General features: G+C 43.7%; 1 protein-coding gene across 1 annotated transcript in view; it reads left to right on the plus strand.

The window, feature by feature from the left end:
• The window catches only part of LOC126482125 (lutropin-choriogonadotropic hormone receptor-like), a 367,911-nt gene that overhangs the window by 295,786 nt on the left and 52,102 nt on the right, over window positions 1-20,023 (plus strand). Inside the window, exon 11 of the mRNA XM_050106101.1 lies at window positions 694-832. Within this exon, the coding sequence (XP_049962058.1) occupies window positions 694-832 (139 nt within the window). The remainder of the gene's footprint in view (window positions 1-693; window positions 833-20,023) is intronic.

Here is a 20,023-nt window from a genome sequence, read left to right on the forward strand (position 1 = left end):
ACGTAGTGTGTCCTTAAAGCAGTTTTTTCCATTGCCTTCTGCGTCGTTATGCCGTTGAGCATTGCAGATTCTTCCACCTTTAGGGGCAATTTCCCATTCCAAGGACAAGAGAGTGTCCTGAACCTCTGTCCTCTCCACCGTCCTCTTCGACAACACCATTGGCAGAATGAGGGAGACTTCTCATGCCGGAAGTTTTCGTCCACCAATGCTTATTATTAACCAAATTTCAAGCGGTGGCGGGTTTCGAACCCGAGGCCGAGGACGTTTTGATTGTTAATCAAAGGCACTACCACTACACCACGGGGTTAGAAACGACATTGCGAACTATAGCGAAGAACTATAGTGAAGTCACCTCGCCGGCCGGGGTGGCCGTGCGGTTCTAGGCGCTTCAGTCTGGAACCGCGTGACCGCTACGGTCGCAGGTTCGAACCCTGCCTCAGGCATGGATGTGTGTGATGTCCTTAGGTTAGTTAGGTTTAACTAGTTCTAAGTTCTGGGGGACTGATGACCTCAGATGTTAAGTCCCATAGCGCTCAGAGCCATTTGAACCATTTATTTTTAAGTCAACTTCATAAGGAACATTGTGTTGCTTTCATTCCAGAGTCATAAAACTGTCAAAATGTGACAACGTCCCCGTTGGCAGAGCGGCTAGTGACGGCCTTAGATGGTGAACTAGCATTGTTGGGTGTGCAGATATTCATGCAAGAGATGAAGCAGAGGTGTTCGGACGAGGGACTGGAAGCGGTGTCTGTGCCGTCGACGCCGTCAGACAGGGAGCGGCGCTGGGCCGGCAACTGGTCCAGCAGCGCGGGGGCGGAGGACTCGCTGGGAGGCGGCGGCGGCGGCGGCAGCAGAGGCGGAGGCGGAGGCGGTGGCGATGGCAGCGCTCACCACGGCTTCGACGGCACCTTCCACCAGGACAAGGTGCGTGCTCAAGCCAACGGCAGCGCTAGCGACAGCTTCTTCACGCCTCTCTTCATTTTTTGTTCTTAACACATTTCATTTGTTGTTGTCTTTGTCTTTAACCTAACGTTCGGTTGACGCGTCTCTCCAACATTTTCGCTTGGCGGTTATCCTCTCCACTCCAGCGGAATTGATGAATCACCTTTCTCGCTGGGAAAAGTAGAATCGTCTCTCCCACTTGCTGCACAATGCTTCTGATTATATCTCATGCCAGATAGTTAAATATTGTGTACTAGAAAGAAACTTTGTGTTCTGCCTTATGGCGGGTCTTGTCATGGGGGAAGTCTCATCAGATAGGTCCAACGCATGAGTGTCTAGGGAAGTGATTCAAATGGTGGTTTCGCCCGCATCTCGTGGTCGTGCGGTAGCGTTCTCGCTTCCCACGCCCGGGTTCCCGGGTTCGATTCCCGGCGGGGTCAGGGATTTTCTCTGCCTCGTGATGGCTGGGTGTTGTGTGATGTCCTTAGGTTAGTTAGGTGTAGGTAGTTCTAAGTTCTAGGGGACTGATGACCATAGATGTTAAGTCCCATAGTGCTCAGAGCCAGCCAATGGTGGTTTCCCGTTGCCTTCCACTGATAATGATGAAATGAGAATGAGGACAACACAACACCCAGTCCCTGCGTGGAGAAAAAACTCCAATGCAGCCGGGAATCGAACCCGCGCTCCTTGGCGTGACAAACCGCCGCGCTGACCACTCAGCTATCGGGGCGGAATTGTGTACTAGCACGTTATTAATATTATCTCTAAGTAACATATATTAAAAGTTAAGTAATTTGTTCAGATGTGTAGAAATTGTTAATTACAGGACGAGTCAAGCTAGTACAGTTAATGGCTCACTAGAAAATAGCTTTTCTGCATAATTTTTAGTTGCTCAAAGTTACAAAAACTTCTGGCCCGGAACTCCATGTCTGAATAAGGGATAATGCTCCAAGCCATTCCGTATAGCGTGTAGCTATGATGATATAGACAGTTTAAAAGTAAATTATGTACCATTTCGGTTCGAAGTAGATCCCAGAAATTTCAGCACGATATTTATTAAATAACAATCCCGCTCCAAATTTTATGTTTCTAATTATAATAGTTCAAGTGTGAAATTCTACAGCAGTACCAACCCCAAAAAGTTACCTTGTGTATTTATAGACGTAGAGTATTCTCACTAACTTCATCGTAACAAAGAAACTACGCTCTGTTATGGAAAAATTTGACATCAATTTGTGCAAAGCACGAGACTTCCTTTGACCTCTTATGAAGAGCTCGCTGCGAGAAAACTCAGTGTTTCCTCAAGCGTCCGCGTCCGCGAATTATATTCAAATAGTTGTGAAGACTTTAGTACAGATTGGTCGTCCACAATCGTCCTTAAAGTGGACGTATTGTGTTAAATACTTCGGGATCACTCTAGACAACAAGCTACTCTTGACACCACACGTCAGGGAGAAGCGGGTGAAATTGCTAAAACTCTTGCACCAACTCTATCCATTGCTCGCTAGTACGGAAGTACACATGAGAACCAAGCTATGACTGTTAGTTCGAGTAAGTAGTCAGTCCTCTCATGTTATGTGCATAACTGGTACCGCTCTTGTACTACCTTTGTGCTGGAATTCCTGACGATGGACCTATTACCGAAAGGCGTCATTTGTGATCAGTAAAATAATCCTACACCTGATTTTTGAGCGATCTACAGATATAAGCAAAATTTCATAAACGAACAGTTTTAAGCACCTACCAGAAGACTTCTTGACAAGGACGAGAAACTTCGCCCCACTTCAAAGCAACTCGAATATGCTGGCTCCGTGGCACCAAAACGGTGTGACACGGTGAACGTACCTCCCCCTATAGAGGAGGAAACTGTATAACCGACAATAAAATATAGACTTAGTAACCACAATCATAACAGGGTCGAACGATCGCTGAGCCCAAGATCCTACTCAACAGCAAATAAAGTTTACCCTGAATCATTCACCATACACCCCAGATGTCCAGCCAAACAGATGGTGGAACTTTGGACACACCCACCCACCCATCCACCCACCCACCCACACACACACACACACACACACACACACACACACACACACACACACACAAACGCCGTTAGTAAGTCTACGTCGATCAGTCAGAGTGAACGGTGTATGTCTAGGAGTCTTCATAGTGCGTCTCTGCCAGACTATGCGAGTTTTTAAGAAAGTAACAGTCACATGCATCGGATGGCTGTTTTTGGTAAACATAATTTTATGGAAAGAATAATTTGAATGTCTTATAAATATTTAGGAAGTTGGTTGTTTCAAGTGATAATTTTATAATTCGACTCAAAGTGACTTGACGACTGACGTATCACCGATTTGGTATAAATTTATGTGCGCCGCCTGCATAAAATAACGTGTGGCAGGTGGAGTACTAGAATTTTACACTAATCGGTCAGTAATTATTTCAATTAACATAATGAAACACTAGAAGATTCTCAGGCTATTAAATCGGTAACTTGCCACTTGCAGCTTACGTCTGTAGTAGAAGGGCTAGAAGGGCTTGTTTTCGAAGCGAACTTTCAAGATTTAGTATCAGAGAATAATATTAGAGTCAGATTTACCTTATTTCTGGAATTACAAACTTACTATCCATTACCACACTGTAGGGAGTGTTTTTCAGCGAATAGTGCTGCGATGTCAACAAGTGGAATGACAATTACTGGTAATTCTCTCATACTATTTTGAAGTTACCTATCGTGTGGTCTGCAGCCCCTTGCTGCCTAGGTGTCACACAGAAAACTTTATGTAGTGAAGAGTGAATACTTAGTAGAACTAAGTGCGCAGTGTGGTGAGATGGACAAACAAAGGTAGGAGAGGTGGACACAGAAATCGGAAGGATCAGGTGAGTTCAACATATGTGTGAAATGCGTACGCAAGTGGAACTGTGGGGAAAACTCTAGTACTCTGACATGTATAGTCTTTCAGACTTGTCGTATGTACTGTGTCTTGAGCTGAACCGGAACCAGTATTATCAGACACAAGTTCTGATTGCACTTAGACTGGTGTGTGAGCATCATCTGCTCACAGAAGCGAGCACAAACTGAAACCTTGCAAACTAAGGCAGCGCAGTACACAGTTGCTGTAATTGACCCTGAACATAAATACATGTACCACTACGGGGCAGCTACACTATTGATGCCAAACAGCCGAAACAGTATCTACTGTAAAATATCTAGGAGTAACTATCCAGAGCGACGCTAAGTGGAATGCCCACATAAAACAAATGGTGGGAAAAGTATTCGCCGAATACTGCCTATCCATCTAACGTGCCACTGACATGTAAACATCATTCGACGGTTTCACAATACAACACTAATAGGAACGGAAAGACTACTATCATGAAATCAAGAGAATGTGAATGATGTATTCCTTCGAAGAACAAGTCGATATGCGTCTCATTTACAGAGAATGCGAACGAAATTTAGTGAAAGCTACAGACTTGTACGCTCATAGATATCCTCAACGTACTCACCCTACACGTCGTACATTTCAATATGTGCATGATAAATTGAGAACATTTGGATCTTTAACGCATCGGAAACATCTCTGGCAAAGGTAAATCACTAGCGAGGAAACGGAGATTGGTACTATTGTCACTGTGGTTCGAGATCCTTGTGTTAGTTCGCGTCAAATCGCAAGGGAATCTCGCATGAGCCAGAGTAGTGTTGTTCGTGTTCTGCATCGCCATAAATATCCTTACCATATCAGTCTCCACCAAGAATTAACAGATACGGATTGTATGCGTCGCACTGAATTCTGCCGATGGGCTCAACTTCAGATTCAGAGGAACGACACATTTATTAATTTGATTTTATTTACTTACGAAACTAAATCCACGAATCATGGAAATGTTAATTTGCATAACACGAATTATTGGGCAACTGAAAGTCGATCTTGGCTGCGGCAAGTTGCACACTAAAACCCGTAATCGGTGAATGTATGGTGTGGGATTCTGGAGGACAGAATTACAGGCTTCTATTTCATCGAAGGATATGTTAATGATAGGAACACCACATTCCTGCAAGAAACATTAGGTCTGTTATTGGAAGAAATATCTTTAGGCACAAGGAACAGATTGTGGAATCAACACGATGGGTGTCCGACACAGTTTTCACTGATGGCTAGAAATGAGTGGCAGAGATAATTCCCAAATCGTTGGATTGGACGCGTAGGAGTTGTGTCGTGGCCGAATCGTTCGTCAAACTTGACGCCTCAGGATTTTTTCTTGTGTGGATTCGTAAGAGACATCGTTTATAATGACGTTCCAAGTACACCTGAAGATATACCAGGGAGAATTGTCAGAGCGTAAGTGCCGATGTGATAAGGAATGCCACTCAATCCATGATAAGAAGATTGCAGCACTGCACTGATACCAATGGTCATCACTTCGAACACCTTCTGTAAACGGACGTTCATGCCACCTTTATGACCTTCGCTGACGTTCAAAGACCTTACTGTTACACATTATTAGGTTCGTCTGGATAGCCGCTATCAGAAAATAAGTGGCAGACTATAGCATCCCATTTAAAGAATCAAAGTTGACCTTCACATCTCTGAAGCGAGCCAACCTAGCAACAAAAACGTAACGTCATATTATGGCCTCCGTTGTCCCATGCAATTTTTGTCCCACAAACGTGTCAGCTCCTATCATACTTTTGGAGTTATTCGTGGTGGCAATAGTTAGTGACTCAGCCTGTATAATTTGCAGTAGTTTACAATAAAAACGTCATTTGTAAGCTGTTTTCATTATAAGCTACTACAGGGAAAGCGGCTTCTGATTCTCATATTTAAAAGAAATGTGGACTAGATACCGCTGGATACGTCTCAAGGTCTTGATATTTACCCAGATAATTTGTTAAAAGAACAGAGTGACTTCCTTCACAAAGCCTTTGTTATGGTGTGGTTTTTTTTCCCTTTCTCTTAGTCAGCGTTCCTTTTTCTGATAGCTCGCACTCGTCTAATAGCAGGCTGATTTCTCAGTTCTCACTTACTGGTTGGTTAACGTGCCTCTGTGCCAGCCATACACTAGTTTACTACACGCGGGTCGCGTCTGCAGCCTAGCATCATTGACCGTACTATGCGCGCATCTTGCTTAATTACACCCCACGTTAAGCCCTTGGTTATTAGGTTTCGCTTCGAGAAGTTATTCTTTCACGATCAATTTTATGTTGTGAATATTTTTAATATTACAGCAGCGACTTAAGAGTTACCAGCTTCACACAATTACGTAGCCTGTAGTTGTGTAATGAATCAGCCGCAGCTCTGTGTTAACCTCCGCAGTCAACAACCCGTTCCGAAACAGCACGCTCAGCAGCAAGTCACTACCAAGTCTGCGAGGCAGTGCTCGAATCTTCTCACACCATTCGTGTAACTCCCTCGTCACGACCTCAGCAATGCTATCAAAAAATGCTTCAAATGGCTCTGAGCACTATGGGACTTAACATCTCATCAGTCCCCTAGAACTTAGAACTACTTAAACCTAGCTAATCTAAGGACATCACACACATCCATGCCCGAGGCAGGATTCGAACCAGCGACCGTAGAGGTCGCGCGGTTCCAGACTGTAGCAGTGCTATCTCTCTGGCATAATCAGACTCCTGACAGCACAGCATTTAAGCCTACTCCCCCCCCCCCCCACCATCATCCCTGGGACAGCCACTAACCGTCAGACGCTGGGCGACGTTGTGACCTCCACACTCTGACTGACGCTGCCGTAACGACAACGATGTAGCTACAACGCAGTCGCCACGACCGTCACCGGCTCACTAGGTCGTCCGACAGTCACTTGGCCGCCTTCCCAAGGACAACAGCAAACGATGCTGACGGGTCTGCTACGGACTCGGCTACACGATAAATCCAAAGGGCCTGTCGCAACATCAGGATGCGACGAGAACGACAAAGAAAGGACAGCTGCGGTAGGATGGGCTGCAGCAGTGTATTTGCCGCAATCGTCGAGGTACCAAAGATGAACATTTATCGCCAAGAAGACTGAATGTTTATAAATAATAGATAATAAATGGCACTTGTATCCATGGGCTGCCAAATTCTGCTGCTCCCAAATCTATATCCAATTAAGAAAATCTCGTCCATTCAAAATAGTTAGAGCAATCAGACCTCATAGATATTTACAATGGATCTCTCTGGGACTCTTCGGTTTACGACCCCCAATGTAAATTATTCAAGTGTGTATGTTTCTTTATCGACATCGTGATCATCATTTATTTCATTAACATGCCTTTAAGGCCTACAGTAGAAAAAAGAACACAGAAGGAAAAGACATATAAAGGAACATATAAGTGTACACAAGCAGAATAAAAAGTGAAACTGAGTGAGTCACAACAGAGCACATATCTACTGCAGATGGTAGTCCGTCACTGCCGGTCTCTACCTTCATCATCTACCGGTTTTTACTCCACTTTTCTAAGGACTGTCATTATTCGACCCTTCGATCGCGTCCTTGGACGTCCCGTTGGACGTTTTCCAGCAAATTGAGAAGGGAGGACTCGGTTAGTCGGGGATCCATCAGCTAAAAAGATGTGGCCAAACTACTGTAGAGCCTCTGGTACCCTAACATTCGGCTAATGTGTGGCTTTCCAATCCGTTGGTACAGGCCTTCTTCCATTGTTCGTACCAAATTACCTTCCACAGTACTGTAGATGGGTATATACATGTGTCGAAGTACCGTACACTGGAGGGCAGAAATTGCTTCTTCAGTTGTTGCTGATGTCGCACAAGTTTCACAATCATATCAAAGTAACAGACATAATAGGGTCACTTGCAGCTGAATCTTATTCTACTGCGATATTAGACGCGACCTGAATAATTTGTTCAGACTAAAGAACATTCGATTAATGTTTATTTCTCATTAATACACTTCTTACATCACTTCACTTTTATTAGTTGGTTGGTTGATTTGGGGGAGGGGACCAAACAGCGAGGTCATCGGTCCTATCGGAGTAGGGAAGAATGGGGTAGGAAGTCTGACATACCCATTTCAAAGAAACCATCCCGGCATTTGCCTGAACGGATTTAGGAAAATCACGGGAAGCCTAAATCAGGATGGTCGGACGAGGGTTTGAACCATCATCCGAGTGCGAATCCAGAGTGCTAGCCACTGCGCCACCTCGCTCGGATTTTATTAGTCAGTATGGATCCAGGGTGCATGAGCACTGGAACTCGCTCAGAGATATGCCGATCAGCAAGAATGGAGGGAAAGAGATCTTGACGGCGTGATACGACGAGGTAATTTATGATCCCAATTTTCTTCGCATTGTGGACAAATCGCGTGCCTGCTCTAGAGTGTCGCCAAGAATCGAAACATCACGAGCAACGGCAGGATTGTTGTGTCTGCTCCCACCATCTCCACTTTTTTAATTCGACAGGCTCTCGGCTTAGTTTTTCCAAGGCCAAGGCGAATAGTATTGCCACCAATGGATCTGTTTTGACAATCCATTTAGAGTATTGAATGATGGCGATCTACATCTACATCTACATGATTACTCTTCAATTCACATTTAAGTGCTTGGCTGAGGGTTCATCCAACCACAATCATACTATCTCTCTACCATTCCACTCCCGAACAGCGCGCGGGAAAAACGAACACCTAAACCTTTCTGTTCGAGCTCTGATTTCTCTTATTTTATTTTGATGATCATTCCTACCTTTGTGGGTTGGGCTCAACAAAATATTTTCGCATTAGGAGGAGCAAGTTGGTGACTGAAATTTCGTAAATAGATCTCGCCGCAACGAAAAACGTCTTTGCTTTAATGACTTCCTTCCCAACTCGCGTATCGTATCTGCCACACTCTCCCCCCTATTACGTGATAATACAAAACGAGCTGCCCTTTTTTGCACCCTTTCGATGTCCTCCGTCAATCCCACCTGGTAAGGATCCCACACCGTGCAGCAATATTCTAACAGAGGACGAAGGAGTGTAGTGTAAGCTGTCTCTTTAGTGGACTTGTTGCGTCTTCTAAGTGTCCTGCCAATGAAGCGCAACCTTTGGCTCGCCTTCCCCACAATACTATCTATGTGGTCTTTCCAATTGAAGTTGTTCGTAATTTTAACACCCAGGTACTTAGTTGAATTGACAGCCTTGAGAATTGTACTGCTTATGGAGTAATCGAATTCCAACGGATTTCTTTTGGAACTCATGTGGATCACCTCACACTTTTCGTTATTTAGCGTCAACTGCCACCTGCCACACCATACAGCAATCTTTTCTAAATCGCTTTACAACTGATACTGGTCTTCGGATGACCTTACTAGACGGTAAATTACAGCATCATCTGCGAACAACCTAAGAGAACTGCTCAGATTGTCACCCAGGTCATTTATATAGATCAGGAACAGCAGAGGTCCCAGGACGCTTCCCTGGGTAACGTCTGATATCACTTCAGTTTTACTCGATGATTTGCCGTCTATTACTACGAACTGCGACCTTCCTGACAGGAAATCACGAATCCAGTCACACAACTGAGACGATACCCCATAGGCCCGCAGCTTGGTTGGGAGTCGCTTGTGAGGAACGGTGTCAAAAGCTTTCCGGAAATCTAGAAATACGGAATCAACTTGAGATACCCTGTCGATAGCGGCCATTACTTCGTGCGAATAAAGAGCTAGTTGCGTTGCACAAGAACGATGTTTTCTGAAACCATGCTGATTGCGTATCAATAGATCGTTCCCTTCGAGGTGATTCATAATGTTTGAATACAGTATATGCTCCAAAACCCTACTGCAAACCGACGTCAGTGATATAGGTCTGTAGTTCGATGGATTACACCTACTACCCTTCTTAAACACTGGTGCGACCTGCGCAATTTTCCAATCTGTAGGTACAGATCTATCAGTGAGCGAGCGGTTGCATATGATTGCTAAGTAGGGAGCTATTGTATCATCGTAATCTGAAAGGAACCTAATCGGTATACAATCTGGACCTGAAGACTTGCCTGTATCAAGCGATTTGAGTTGCTTCGCAACCCCTAAGGTATCTACTTCTAAGAAACTCATGCTAGCAGCTGTTCTTGTTTCAAATTCTGGAATATTCCATTCGTCTTCCCTGGTGAAGGAATTTCGGAAAACTGCATTCAGTAAGTCCGCTTGTTGGTTGCGAAACGAATTAGGGAAGTCGATAGATAGTAGCAAGCTGTAATCATTCGGATGCATACACTGTGTGACTACATTCCCTTTAGATACTTTGAGGATAGGCATAGCAAACATTGGATGTAATATACATACCTTAAGAGCATTTGTTCAGTGGAAGAGATGGATTTACACTAGCGAATATGAGCAAGTGCTCATAGTTCTTAAGCTAAGAATTTTATAGTCAACGTTTACCAGACATTTTTCAATGTATTGGTGGAAGAAATTTAGTCACATCCTCTGTATATGGCTGCGTATAAGACAAGTTTTAGTTGTAATTTAGTTTCCTAGAATTTTATAATGGCGGTCTTGTTTACTTTCAGCAGGTCATCTAATGATGGTACTAAATCTGACTTGTGGCTGCAATATTTTTTAAAGGGAATATACTGCTCAAAAGAATTAGAGGAACGCTCCTATCAACGTCCGGTATGTGAAATCTACTTTGACACAGGCGATTCTGTGGCCGTATTGCATAGTCTGAGAACTTAGATTCTAATGCATGTATGAACTGAAGTCATTTGTCATCTGTCAGATGTGTTATGTATGCATTACAGTTACAGGTGATCTGTCAGAAGGACGTGCGTGACGGGTGTTCCGTTGCTTCATAGCACACACAGACGACGACATTTCTCATTTGTGGATATTGCATTTGGCGAAAAACGTGCAAAACGTGCAGTGCGACATCTTAATGGAGTACAAGTTTGCAAGGTCTATGCGTTCGAACCAAGAAGGATGGATTTTCCCTCGTGTTCCTACAAATACCAATGTCTCCTTATCTGTCATCCATAAGTTATGGACACGCTGCTGGGAGACAGGTTAGTATACAAGGCGAGTAGCACTATGCTACCGAAGCATTACGACCCCAGTGAAGATCGATATCTGCCTTCTCTATGTTGCGGGGTCTTATGGGTACCGCTGGAGTACGGCAAGACGATCTCACAAGAGGCAGTGGAGCCGATGTGTGTGGACAGAGTGCAAGGAACAGGTTATGAGAAAGCACTTTATGACCAAGACGTCAGTAGTAGAACAAGGTTCGTCTCACGCCACTCTGCATTGTTGCGAAATTTATTCAAGATGGCGGCGATGACGACATGCAAGATGGAGACGTGTAGACTTGGCAACAGTGCATGACGTCATTCAAGATGGCAGATTTTGGCGGGAAAATAGGCCAATTGGGCTATGTCCACTAACCTAACACTCCAGAAAAATGGTGGGAAATTTGAATCCCAACAGGATAATGCATGCAAGACTGTACTTGTCTTTATTCTTATTCATTATTATTCATTATCATTTATTATCATTCGTTATCAGTTATTATTATTTATATGATGCACATGTGTTTGCAACAAGGTCCAGAGTTCAATAGTGTTAGTTCATACCCCTGCCACCAGAGTACTGCTGTAACGTCATTCAAGATGGCGGATATTGGTGGGAAGAAAGCCAATTGGGCTACCTCCACTAACCTAACCCCCAGAAAATTGGCGCAAAATTTGAATTTTGGCTGGAAAATAGGTCAATTGTGCGATGTCCACTAACCTAACCATTCAGAAAAGATTGGCGCCAAATTAAAATTCCTACACGATAATGGCTGTAAAAACCATACAGTACTTGTCTTTATTATCATTCATTATCATTTATTATCAATCATTATCATTTATTATCATTTATTATTATTTATTATTATCATTGGCCTACCTCCACAAGAAAATTGCGCCAAATTGAAATTTCGACACGATAATGTCTTGAAAACTGTACTTCTGTTTATTATTATTATCATTTATTTTGATTTATTATTTATTCAAGATGTCCGATTTCGGCGGGAAGAAAGCCATTTGCGTTACATCCATAGCACAAATCTGTCACAAGTTCAAATTCCAACACCATAATCGATCACACATACGAAATAGTCAACATCCTCTGATTGTGCAAGGAAAAGGACTGAAGTCTTTATTTCAAGCACTACAGTCATCAGTTGTTCTCTAACAAACTTAGTACATGTTGTGGACTGGCAAGACAGCCAATCCACAATGACGGGTAGCTGAAAGGCACGCGTTTAAACTCACGCAGGCTGGCGTGAGGTCTGGAACAGGTAAGGTAATTAATATAGCCAATAACGTACATAGCTGCTGGAATACTTAACTTTAATCCACAATTGGTGAACATCGGTCTGACGGTACATGCATCACAATATAAATAGCAATTGATAATGGCACCTTGTTAGGTCGTAGCAAATGATGTAGCTGAAGGCTATGCTAACTATCGTCTCGGCAAATGAGAGCGTAATTTGTCAGTGACCCATCGCTAGCAAAGTCGGCTGTACAACTGGGGCGAGTGCTAGGAAGTCTCTCTAGACCTGCCGTGTGGCGGCGCTCGGTCTGCAATCACTGACAGAGGCGACACGTGGGTCCGACATGTACTACCGGACTGCGGCCGATTTAAAGGCTACCACCTAGCAAGTGTGGTGACTGGCGGTGACACCACAGTACATATCCTTGAGATCGCAGCAACACCCACTCTGCTCGCCACTCGGTCCAGACTCCAACTGACTTAGTTCACATCGTCGCCAGCAGAGGAGGCTGCCCCTGGCCGGCTGGCATTGACTTGTTTGTGTGTCGGCTGGCACGCACTCCCCTGATCCACGTCACAGCTGCCCGGCATGCAGGACCCTGCCAGCGCTAGCCGCTGGACCCTGTAAACATGTTTTCGCTTGACATGCTGGAACCAGCCGATGCGTGCGTCACAGCAGGAGGTCCAGCACGTGTGTTCACTACGAAGACCTTCTCAAAGTTAACAGATCATGCGAATCTCATTCTTCAATCGACATAGTGCTATTACCTAATCCAAATTCGTCCTGAAAACACACACGCGAATGCGTGAACCATCGCTCGCCCCAACCTACATATCTCCGCAATTTAACCAAACACAAAGTTCACAGCACTACTTAATTAAATTCATCAAGTAATTAACCTCGCTGCTGCAGAAAGCGCCACGTCCACCTGGACTTGGAATGAATTTTCGCTAGTGCCACACCCACCTGGACTTTGAATCAAATAGTTAAAGTCTCTACCACGATCGTCAACCGACTGTCACATCCCCTTACCAACCCATGTTCATGCACTGAGCTGTATTAACGTTTACTAATGTACATTAACTTATATGACACTTTCTCTATAGAAATAAGTTAACTTTGAATTACAGCAGTCACTTTGTGTTTCGCTACCAACATAAGAAAACTGTGGCAAACAAAGCTGACATGCGCTGCTAGCGCACGTCCTGAGGCTCAGGCGTGAACCCCATGCTGCCCGTAATCGCAGCAGGATGGCAGCAGACCGTATTATTAGTTTCGGACCTCTTGATAAGTATGGAGGTGTGATTACGCATGTCAATCACATCGCGACTACGGGCAGCATGGGGTTCACGCCTGAGCCTCAGGACGTGCGCTAGCAGCGCATGTTGGGTGTTTCAAGCGTCAACTTCGCGTCTTAATATCTCGGGATGTAGTGGGAATATTGCGATGCAATCAACGCCATTGTGTATGTGCTTTGTCATGCTACGGATTGCTGAAGAAAAAATATAGGAGGTCCATTTAAAAAAAAAACATAAGTTTGTGTTAAAAACACATATGCTTTCGTTTTAGAATGTTTCCAAATATGTACATTCATAGGACTCAGCCCTACATTGATACTGGTGAAAGTCGTTTTCCAATAGCTGTTATTGTTCGAGAGATATTTTGGGTGGACAAGATAGCTGGGACACCCTGTATACAAAGGCAACACATTGTAAACCACATTAACTTTATAATGCAATATATATACATTTGACAGAAAATTTCGCTTATCGTGTATATCTTTACAGCACCCGAAAAAAATTACCCTATTCCTACACCGTTTATATGCCCCACTGCTCTCCATACCTTGGGAAGCGCCATCAACCTGCTGTTTCTCTGTACAGACTCGACACTCAGCTGTAACATCCCCTTTTACATCAGTGGACCGAAGACACTCTCAGAACTGTTCCACAAAACTAGGGATCGCTTCCTTCTCAGCACTAATGCGTTGCTGCCTCTCCTTCCTTGTGTGCCACTTTTCTACAAACATCCCCAGACTCATACACTACAAGAACACACGTACTTTCTCCATAATATTACACCATTTTAGCTGTACTTCTCAATATCAGCCACTAGGCTACACCCTACCGATCGCTTGTTCATCAAAATTCCCAACATATATATTTCAAATTAATTCTCTATAAACCCCGAACTTTATCCATGTGCAACATGCTGTAAACCACTCACTAACTATAAACAAACATACGAAAAATGATATTTCCACTCTCGAATGCCGTTCTCAGACATGTATCATATTCGAGATCTTCGCTATAATTTACAGGGCAACTAAGGTCCTTCCCAGGTCTAGAGAACAGACAAGCGTGCATCCAATGCACCACACTCGATCTTCACTCCACTAAATAAAGACAGCAAATATGCAGAAGTAGTCAACCAAATATCCCATCGAATAACACTCCAACCCTAATCGATCATCTTCTCATATTCTGACTTGATCACCAAAGCCCCCAACACATACTATTACTTCGCTATTCGGTCGTCTAGAGGACAGCAAAGTTAACTCTTACAGATCGCTACATTCCAACAGGTCTCTGCATTCGGACAGCTGCTCCAGTTATTTATTATAATTTATTAACATTTATTATCATTTATCACCATTTATTATTATTTATTATCCTTTATTGTTTATTACTATTTATATCATGTGCGTGTGTTCGCCACGAGGTCCGGAGTCCAACTAGGTTAGTACACATCGCCACCGGCAGAAGGCGTCATTGAAGATGTCCGATTTTTGTGGTTAGTTTGAATTTTGGTGGAAGATCATACAATTCGTTTACCTAACAAAAATGGCTCCAAGTTCAACTGTGTTTAGTTCCTATCACAACCACTAGAGCGCTCTGTCATCACGTCAGTTGATTACGCAATTACCGTTATTCAAGATGGCTGCACCCAGTCCAAAACGTGTCACCTTTCCCGAACCTGCATCCTACAGTAAAATTCCAACTTGGCTTTAGTCACACCCTACACATCGTTTAGCTGATCCCATTTCCAGATCTTTGCGCATCTCATCTCTGCAATTTAAGCTGCAGAAAGACATATCCATTACCTTCTGCAGCCTGTCTAGAAACAGAACGACCTTAGTTACTGCAACAGGACCTTGTTTTGACCATTCGCCGGAAATGCGCGCAGTGTTGTACGTCCCAAACTAGATACAAGTACAACAGATCCTCAGCATCCTATCATCTTTATTCTCTACCATCAAACAGTGAAAAGAAATTACCAACCATAAAAGCTCATCCTATTTACAAGTCACGAAGGCACCAATGTGATCCACCTCCAGCGCGGACAAACGGAATTCACAATACTCTCCCCGAATAACTCAGAGTGCGGCCATTCAAGAATTCCTAACAGCTCACCAAATCCGACACCTCAAACTGCAGCTGCCTGTGTGGACAAGATCATATTAAATATACAGACGTTGCAGAGACCACTTTAAAGTTTGATCACCCATACTCTAAGCGAATGAGAAGCTACCTCTGACCCTTATTCAAACACTGTTTTCTAACGAGCTTTTGGACACTGCCGAACATTTCATCTTTCTGCCGCGACATTGCAAGTCTGTGTCTGATTCTAAGCAGACATTAACACGGACTGATGCACAGCCTCTCACAGGAAACTATAAGTATCACCTTTTAAATCATATTCTTACAGTCGATAGCATAACACAGAATGATTTTAAATAAAGGGCAGCTAGAACACAAGGAAACTAGAAGAGCCTGGCGGCGTTGCAGCGACTTTCCAAACTACCCCCCGAAAGTGATTGACGGCTCTACATTTAAACTCATATGTCGCAGTGACCGAATAGTTGATAACTCTGCCTTCCATTTCTAGTGATTGCTCATTTTGCACACAAGTACCGGATCACCGTTTTTGGTGCTACGGTGCTAGCAACCCCAGAAGTGGCGGTCCATCAACCAAAATAAGTTCCCCAACTCAAGCAAGCATTGTCACTCAATCATTATGTGGTACCCAATGCACGGATGGGATGGAGAAGACACCACTGATCTACTGTAATATTATCCATCACAGCTGAAATCGCGAATTTTACAGTAAGTCCGTTATCGGCCAATCAAGTAATAGCATGTTTTCCTAATTTCAGTATCATAGCTAAACCATACCTACTCTACTTTTAAAGTATCATTGCGAGCATTGATAGATGACTGATCAGTACGTCCATTCACACTAAATTCTCGAACACATAAAAACGGTCAAAGTATACGAGACAACACTATACATATTTCTAAGACCTCGCGCATAGCACTCGATCAATCTCTCTGCGTATGGCGGTCACAGAGCAATCTCGCCATCTTACGTTAAAAGACCATCCTCACCTGGGCATTGACCAACCTACACTGCAACATCACTGTCCCATTAATCCTCAACCGAGCAGACGAATACAGCTACACTCCTCTTGACTGAATAGAGCTTTCCTAGTCCTAACCCCTCCAAGTGCACCACATTTATCGAGATGTGACCTAGTCTTGGAGCTTAGCACACCATATCGATCTATAATAACAGATTTCAAATTGCCTTAATGTAATAGCATACAGTTAAGAAGAACAAGAACCGAGTGATATTTATACATAACATAGTTCGACACATTTTTACGTAAACCATCCAATCTATGATGTGTAAAGCATTGTTCTAGAGTGTAGGATCGGTGCCTCGAAGGTTTTCGTAAAAGAGAGAGAACATAAACACACGCACTCCTGAGACTAGAACGTTCAGAACTTAAAAACGGGCGATAATCTTAGATCGCCTACTTTTCCATCCTGTCAGACATACATCCTTCTTCCCGATTCCCCTACGCTAAGGCATCTTTCCCCAATCGTAAAACATTTGCTTTGTATGATACGAGCACAATATAGCCCTACGGACACGTGTAGTGCCCACTGATCACATCCGATCACGAATCAGAAATTATACTATTACTCCATCAGGTGTATATAAAAATGACAGTAGCGGGCCGTACATCCTACAAGAAAACAGATGCGCATAACAGCAGCGTCCATCATGTTAAAATTACAAGTCATTCCGTCACCAACACTGTAAACAGACCATCTGTCAGGCAAATGTGTACACAACAATTGCAGCGCCTCACAAGCACCCACAGCTAACTTAGTTATGACTCTGAAGTCTCGATTTTACATCAAGGACGCGACAGGGTGGGGATCGCGTGAATCAAAGTGCGTTTAGAGGAATATGTCAAGTTTCATCACACATGAGATGGAAGTCCTCTGCTGACTGACGGGTTCACCGTTAACGATCGCAAGTAGACAGTGTCTTAAACCACATACGGAAGACGTGGCTGTATACGACTAGAACGCAGGCTATATCACGTGACTGATGCATCCAGAAAGAACACTGGCAAAAAAAATTCACCCTCAGCGACTTGTCCGTCTCTAGAATAAATCAGTCAACGTTTAAATCGTACTCAGTTACAGCTCTATCTCAATCGATCATCCCGTACACTCTTTGTTATCCTTTAACAAAGATGCAATTAACTTTAGACGGAAATGATTCTCTGTCCTCCTGAAAAGCATTAAATACAGTAGTCAATACGCGTGTATCACTGCTACCTCAATAGACATACACTGTAATACGAACTCAACGGGAAAAAATTGACTACGTTCCAGATTCCGCTCGCTTCGATGTCATCGTTTTCCCGCATTCCTCATGTTGCCGCATACTTGACTCCAAGTACAAATTGCTCCGTGCGAATCAGAAGATAAGCAAGTACTTCCTCATTTTCACCGCATTTCGGTGTATATTAGGTTAGTTTATACCTATGCCCTAATCAGTTTTCGCATTTCTTTCGATTTTATGTCAGATCCATCCATGCGACCGCGTTATCACCTATCGTTCTGTGTTATAAAATTGCCTGTTAATGTAACTTTCGCACAGCACTTGCTCTGTTTTCTGCATGTCTGTGTACATGCACGCCTCGCAGAAGGCGGAATTTCTCCGGTGTTAGACGCGAATGCGACTGTGACGAGGTCATGTTTGGGGGAGGCCGAGCAGAGACTTTTGGTCGGTTAGGCAGCTGGGCGCAGGGTATTGGGTGAGGGTGTTTGGGTGCATCTGTTGAAATATTTTGCGAGCAGGTCTGTGGACTGTGCTGTGCTTTATTTGGAGAATTTAAGAGTACAGAGTTCGTCTGCGGATATTGTGTACTGCATTATTTAAGAGCAGTTTGCTATTGTGTAGTGAAATTAGGAGATGTTTACGTGTTTGTGGGCTGTAACACATGACCACAGGCAGATCAGTGAGGGTGTTTTGTGACTGTGTGACAAGTGTACTCCATGCCTAAATAAAAGGGCTCAAAATAAATAGAGTACAGTCCATCCTTACTTCCCCGAGCAGCACAGCGCAGTCTGAGTGGTTTTTGCGCAATTTTAAAGTAGAGGACCTTGGTTTACGTCAGGAAAAGGATGAAAGAGTATTCTGGTGGTGGGACTGAGTGCTAGATCTAGTGGAGAACACGCTGTTTGCGGACATCATGGAAAACTGTACTTGGGTAATAATCTGCTGTCGGGGGGGGGGGGGTCCTGTGTCAATGGTTCTGTGTACTAAGTCAGTTGGACTGTGGACTGAGTGGCGAATACAAAGGGTGTGCTGTCTCTCTCTCTAATTGTTTAAATAAAGACTGGTGTATGATTTTGAAAAGTTGACGATTAGCGAGCAGGATATTTTAGATGTATTATTATTTAGACAATTTAATAGTTCAAAATGGTTCAAATGGCTCTGAGCACTATGGGACTCAACTGCTGAGGTCATTCGTCCCCTAGAACTTAGAACTAGTTAAACCTAACTAACCTAAGGACATTACAAACATCCATGCCCGAGGCAGGATTCGATCCTGCGACCGTAGCGGTCTTGCGGTTTCAGGCTACAGCGCCTTTAACCGCACGGCCACTTCGGCCGGCACAATTTAATAGTTGTTCCGTTCTATGGGCGTAAAAATTTTGAAGTATTTAGGTGTACTACCCACGTCTGTAGGCTGTGCAGTGACTTTTCTGACGGCTTACAATTAGCAAGCGTGTGTGTACAGCCTTATACATGAGTTATGTAGGAGTAGTTTGCAGGTCTGTATGCTGTGGGACATGTCTGAGCGTGTATTCTGTGATAAATATAATTAAACGGTAAATAAAGTGCTGGCAAATAAAATAAAGTCCTTCTTCTCTCGATCAGTCTAGTGCAGGCTGAGTCCTTTTACCAGCAGTCCCTAGGAGGAGGTGGCGGTCGGGTGACAAGTTAGTGGAGGTGAGCTTTGTTTGCCACAGTTTTCTTATGTTGGTAGCGAAAGACAAAGTGACTGCCAAAATTCAACGTTAACTTATTTCTATAGAGAAAGTGTCATATAAGTTAATGTACATTAGTAAACGTTAATACAGCTCAGTGCATGAACATGGGTTGGTATGGGGATGTGGCGGTCGGTTGAGGATCGTGGTAGAGACTTTAACTATTTGATTCAAAGTCCAGGTTGGTGTGGCATCGGCGAAAATTCATCCCAAGTCCATGTGAACGTGGCGCTTTCTGCAGCAGCGAGGTTAATTAATTGATCAATACAATTAAGTAGTGATGTGAACTTTGTGTTTGGTTAAATTGCGGTGGTATGTAGGTTGGGGCAAGCGATGGTTCACTATGTCGAATGAATAATGAGACTCGCATGATCTGTTAACTTAGAGAAGGACTTCGTAGTGAACACACGTGCTGGACCGCCTGGTCTGACGTACGCATCGGCTGGTTCCGGCGTGTCAAGCGAAAACAT

Source organism: Schistocerca serialis, chromosome 5 (assembly GCF_023864345.2).
Source record: "Schistocerca serialis cubense isolate TAMUIC-IGC-003099 chromosome 5, iqSchSeri2.2, whole genome shotgun sequence".
Taxonomy (NCBI): Eukaryota; Metazoa; Arthropoda; class Insecta; order Orthoptera; family Acrididae; genus Schistocerca; species Schistocerca serialis.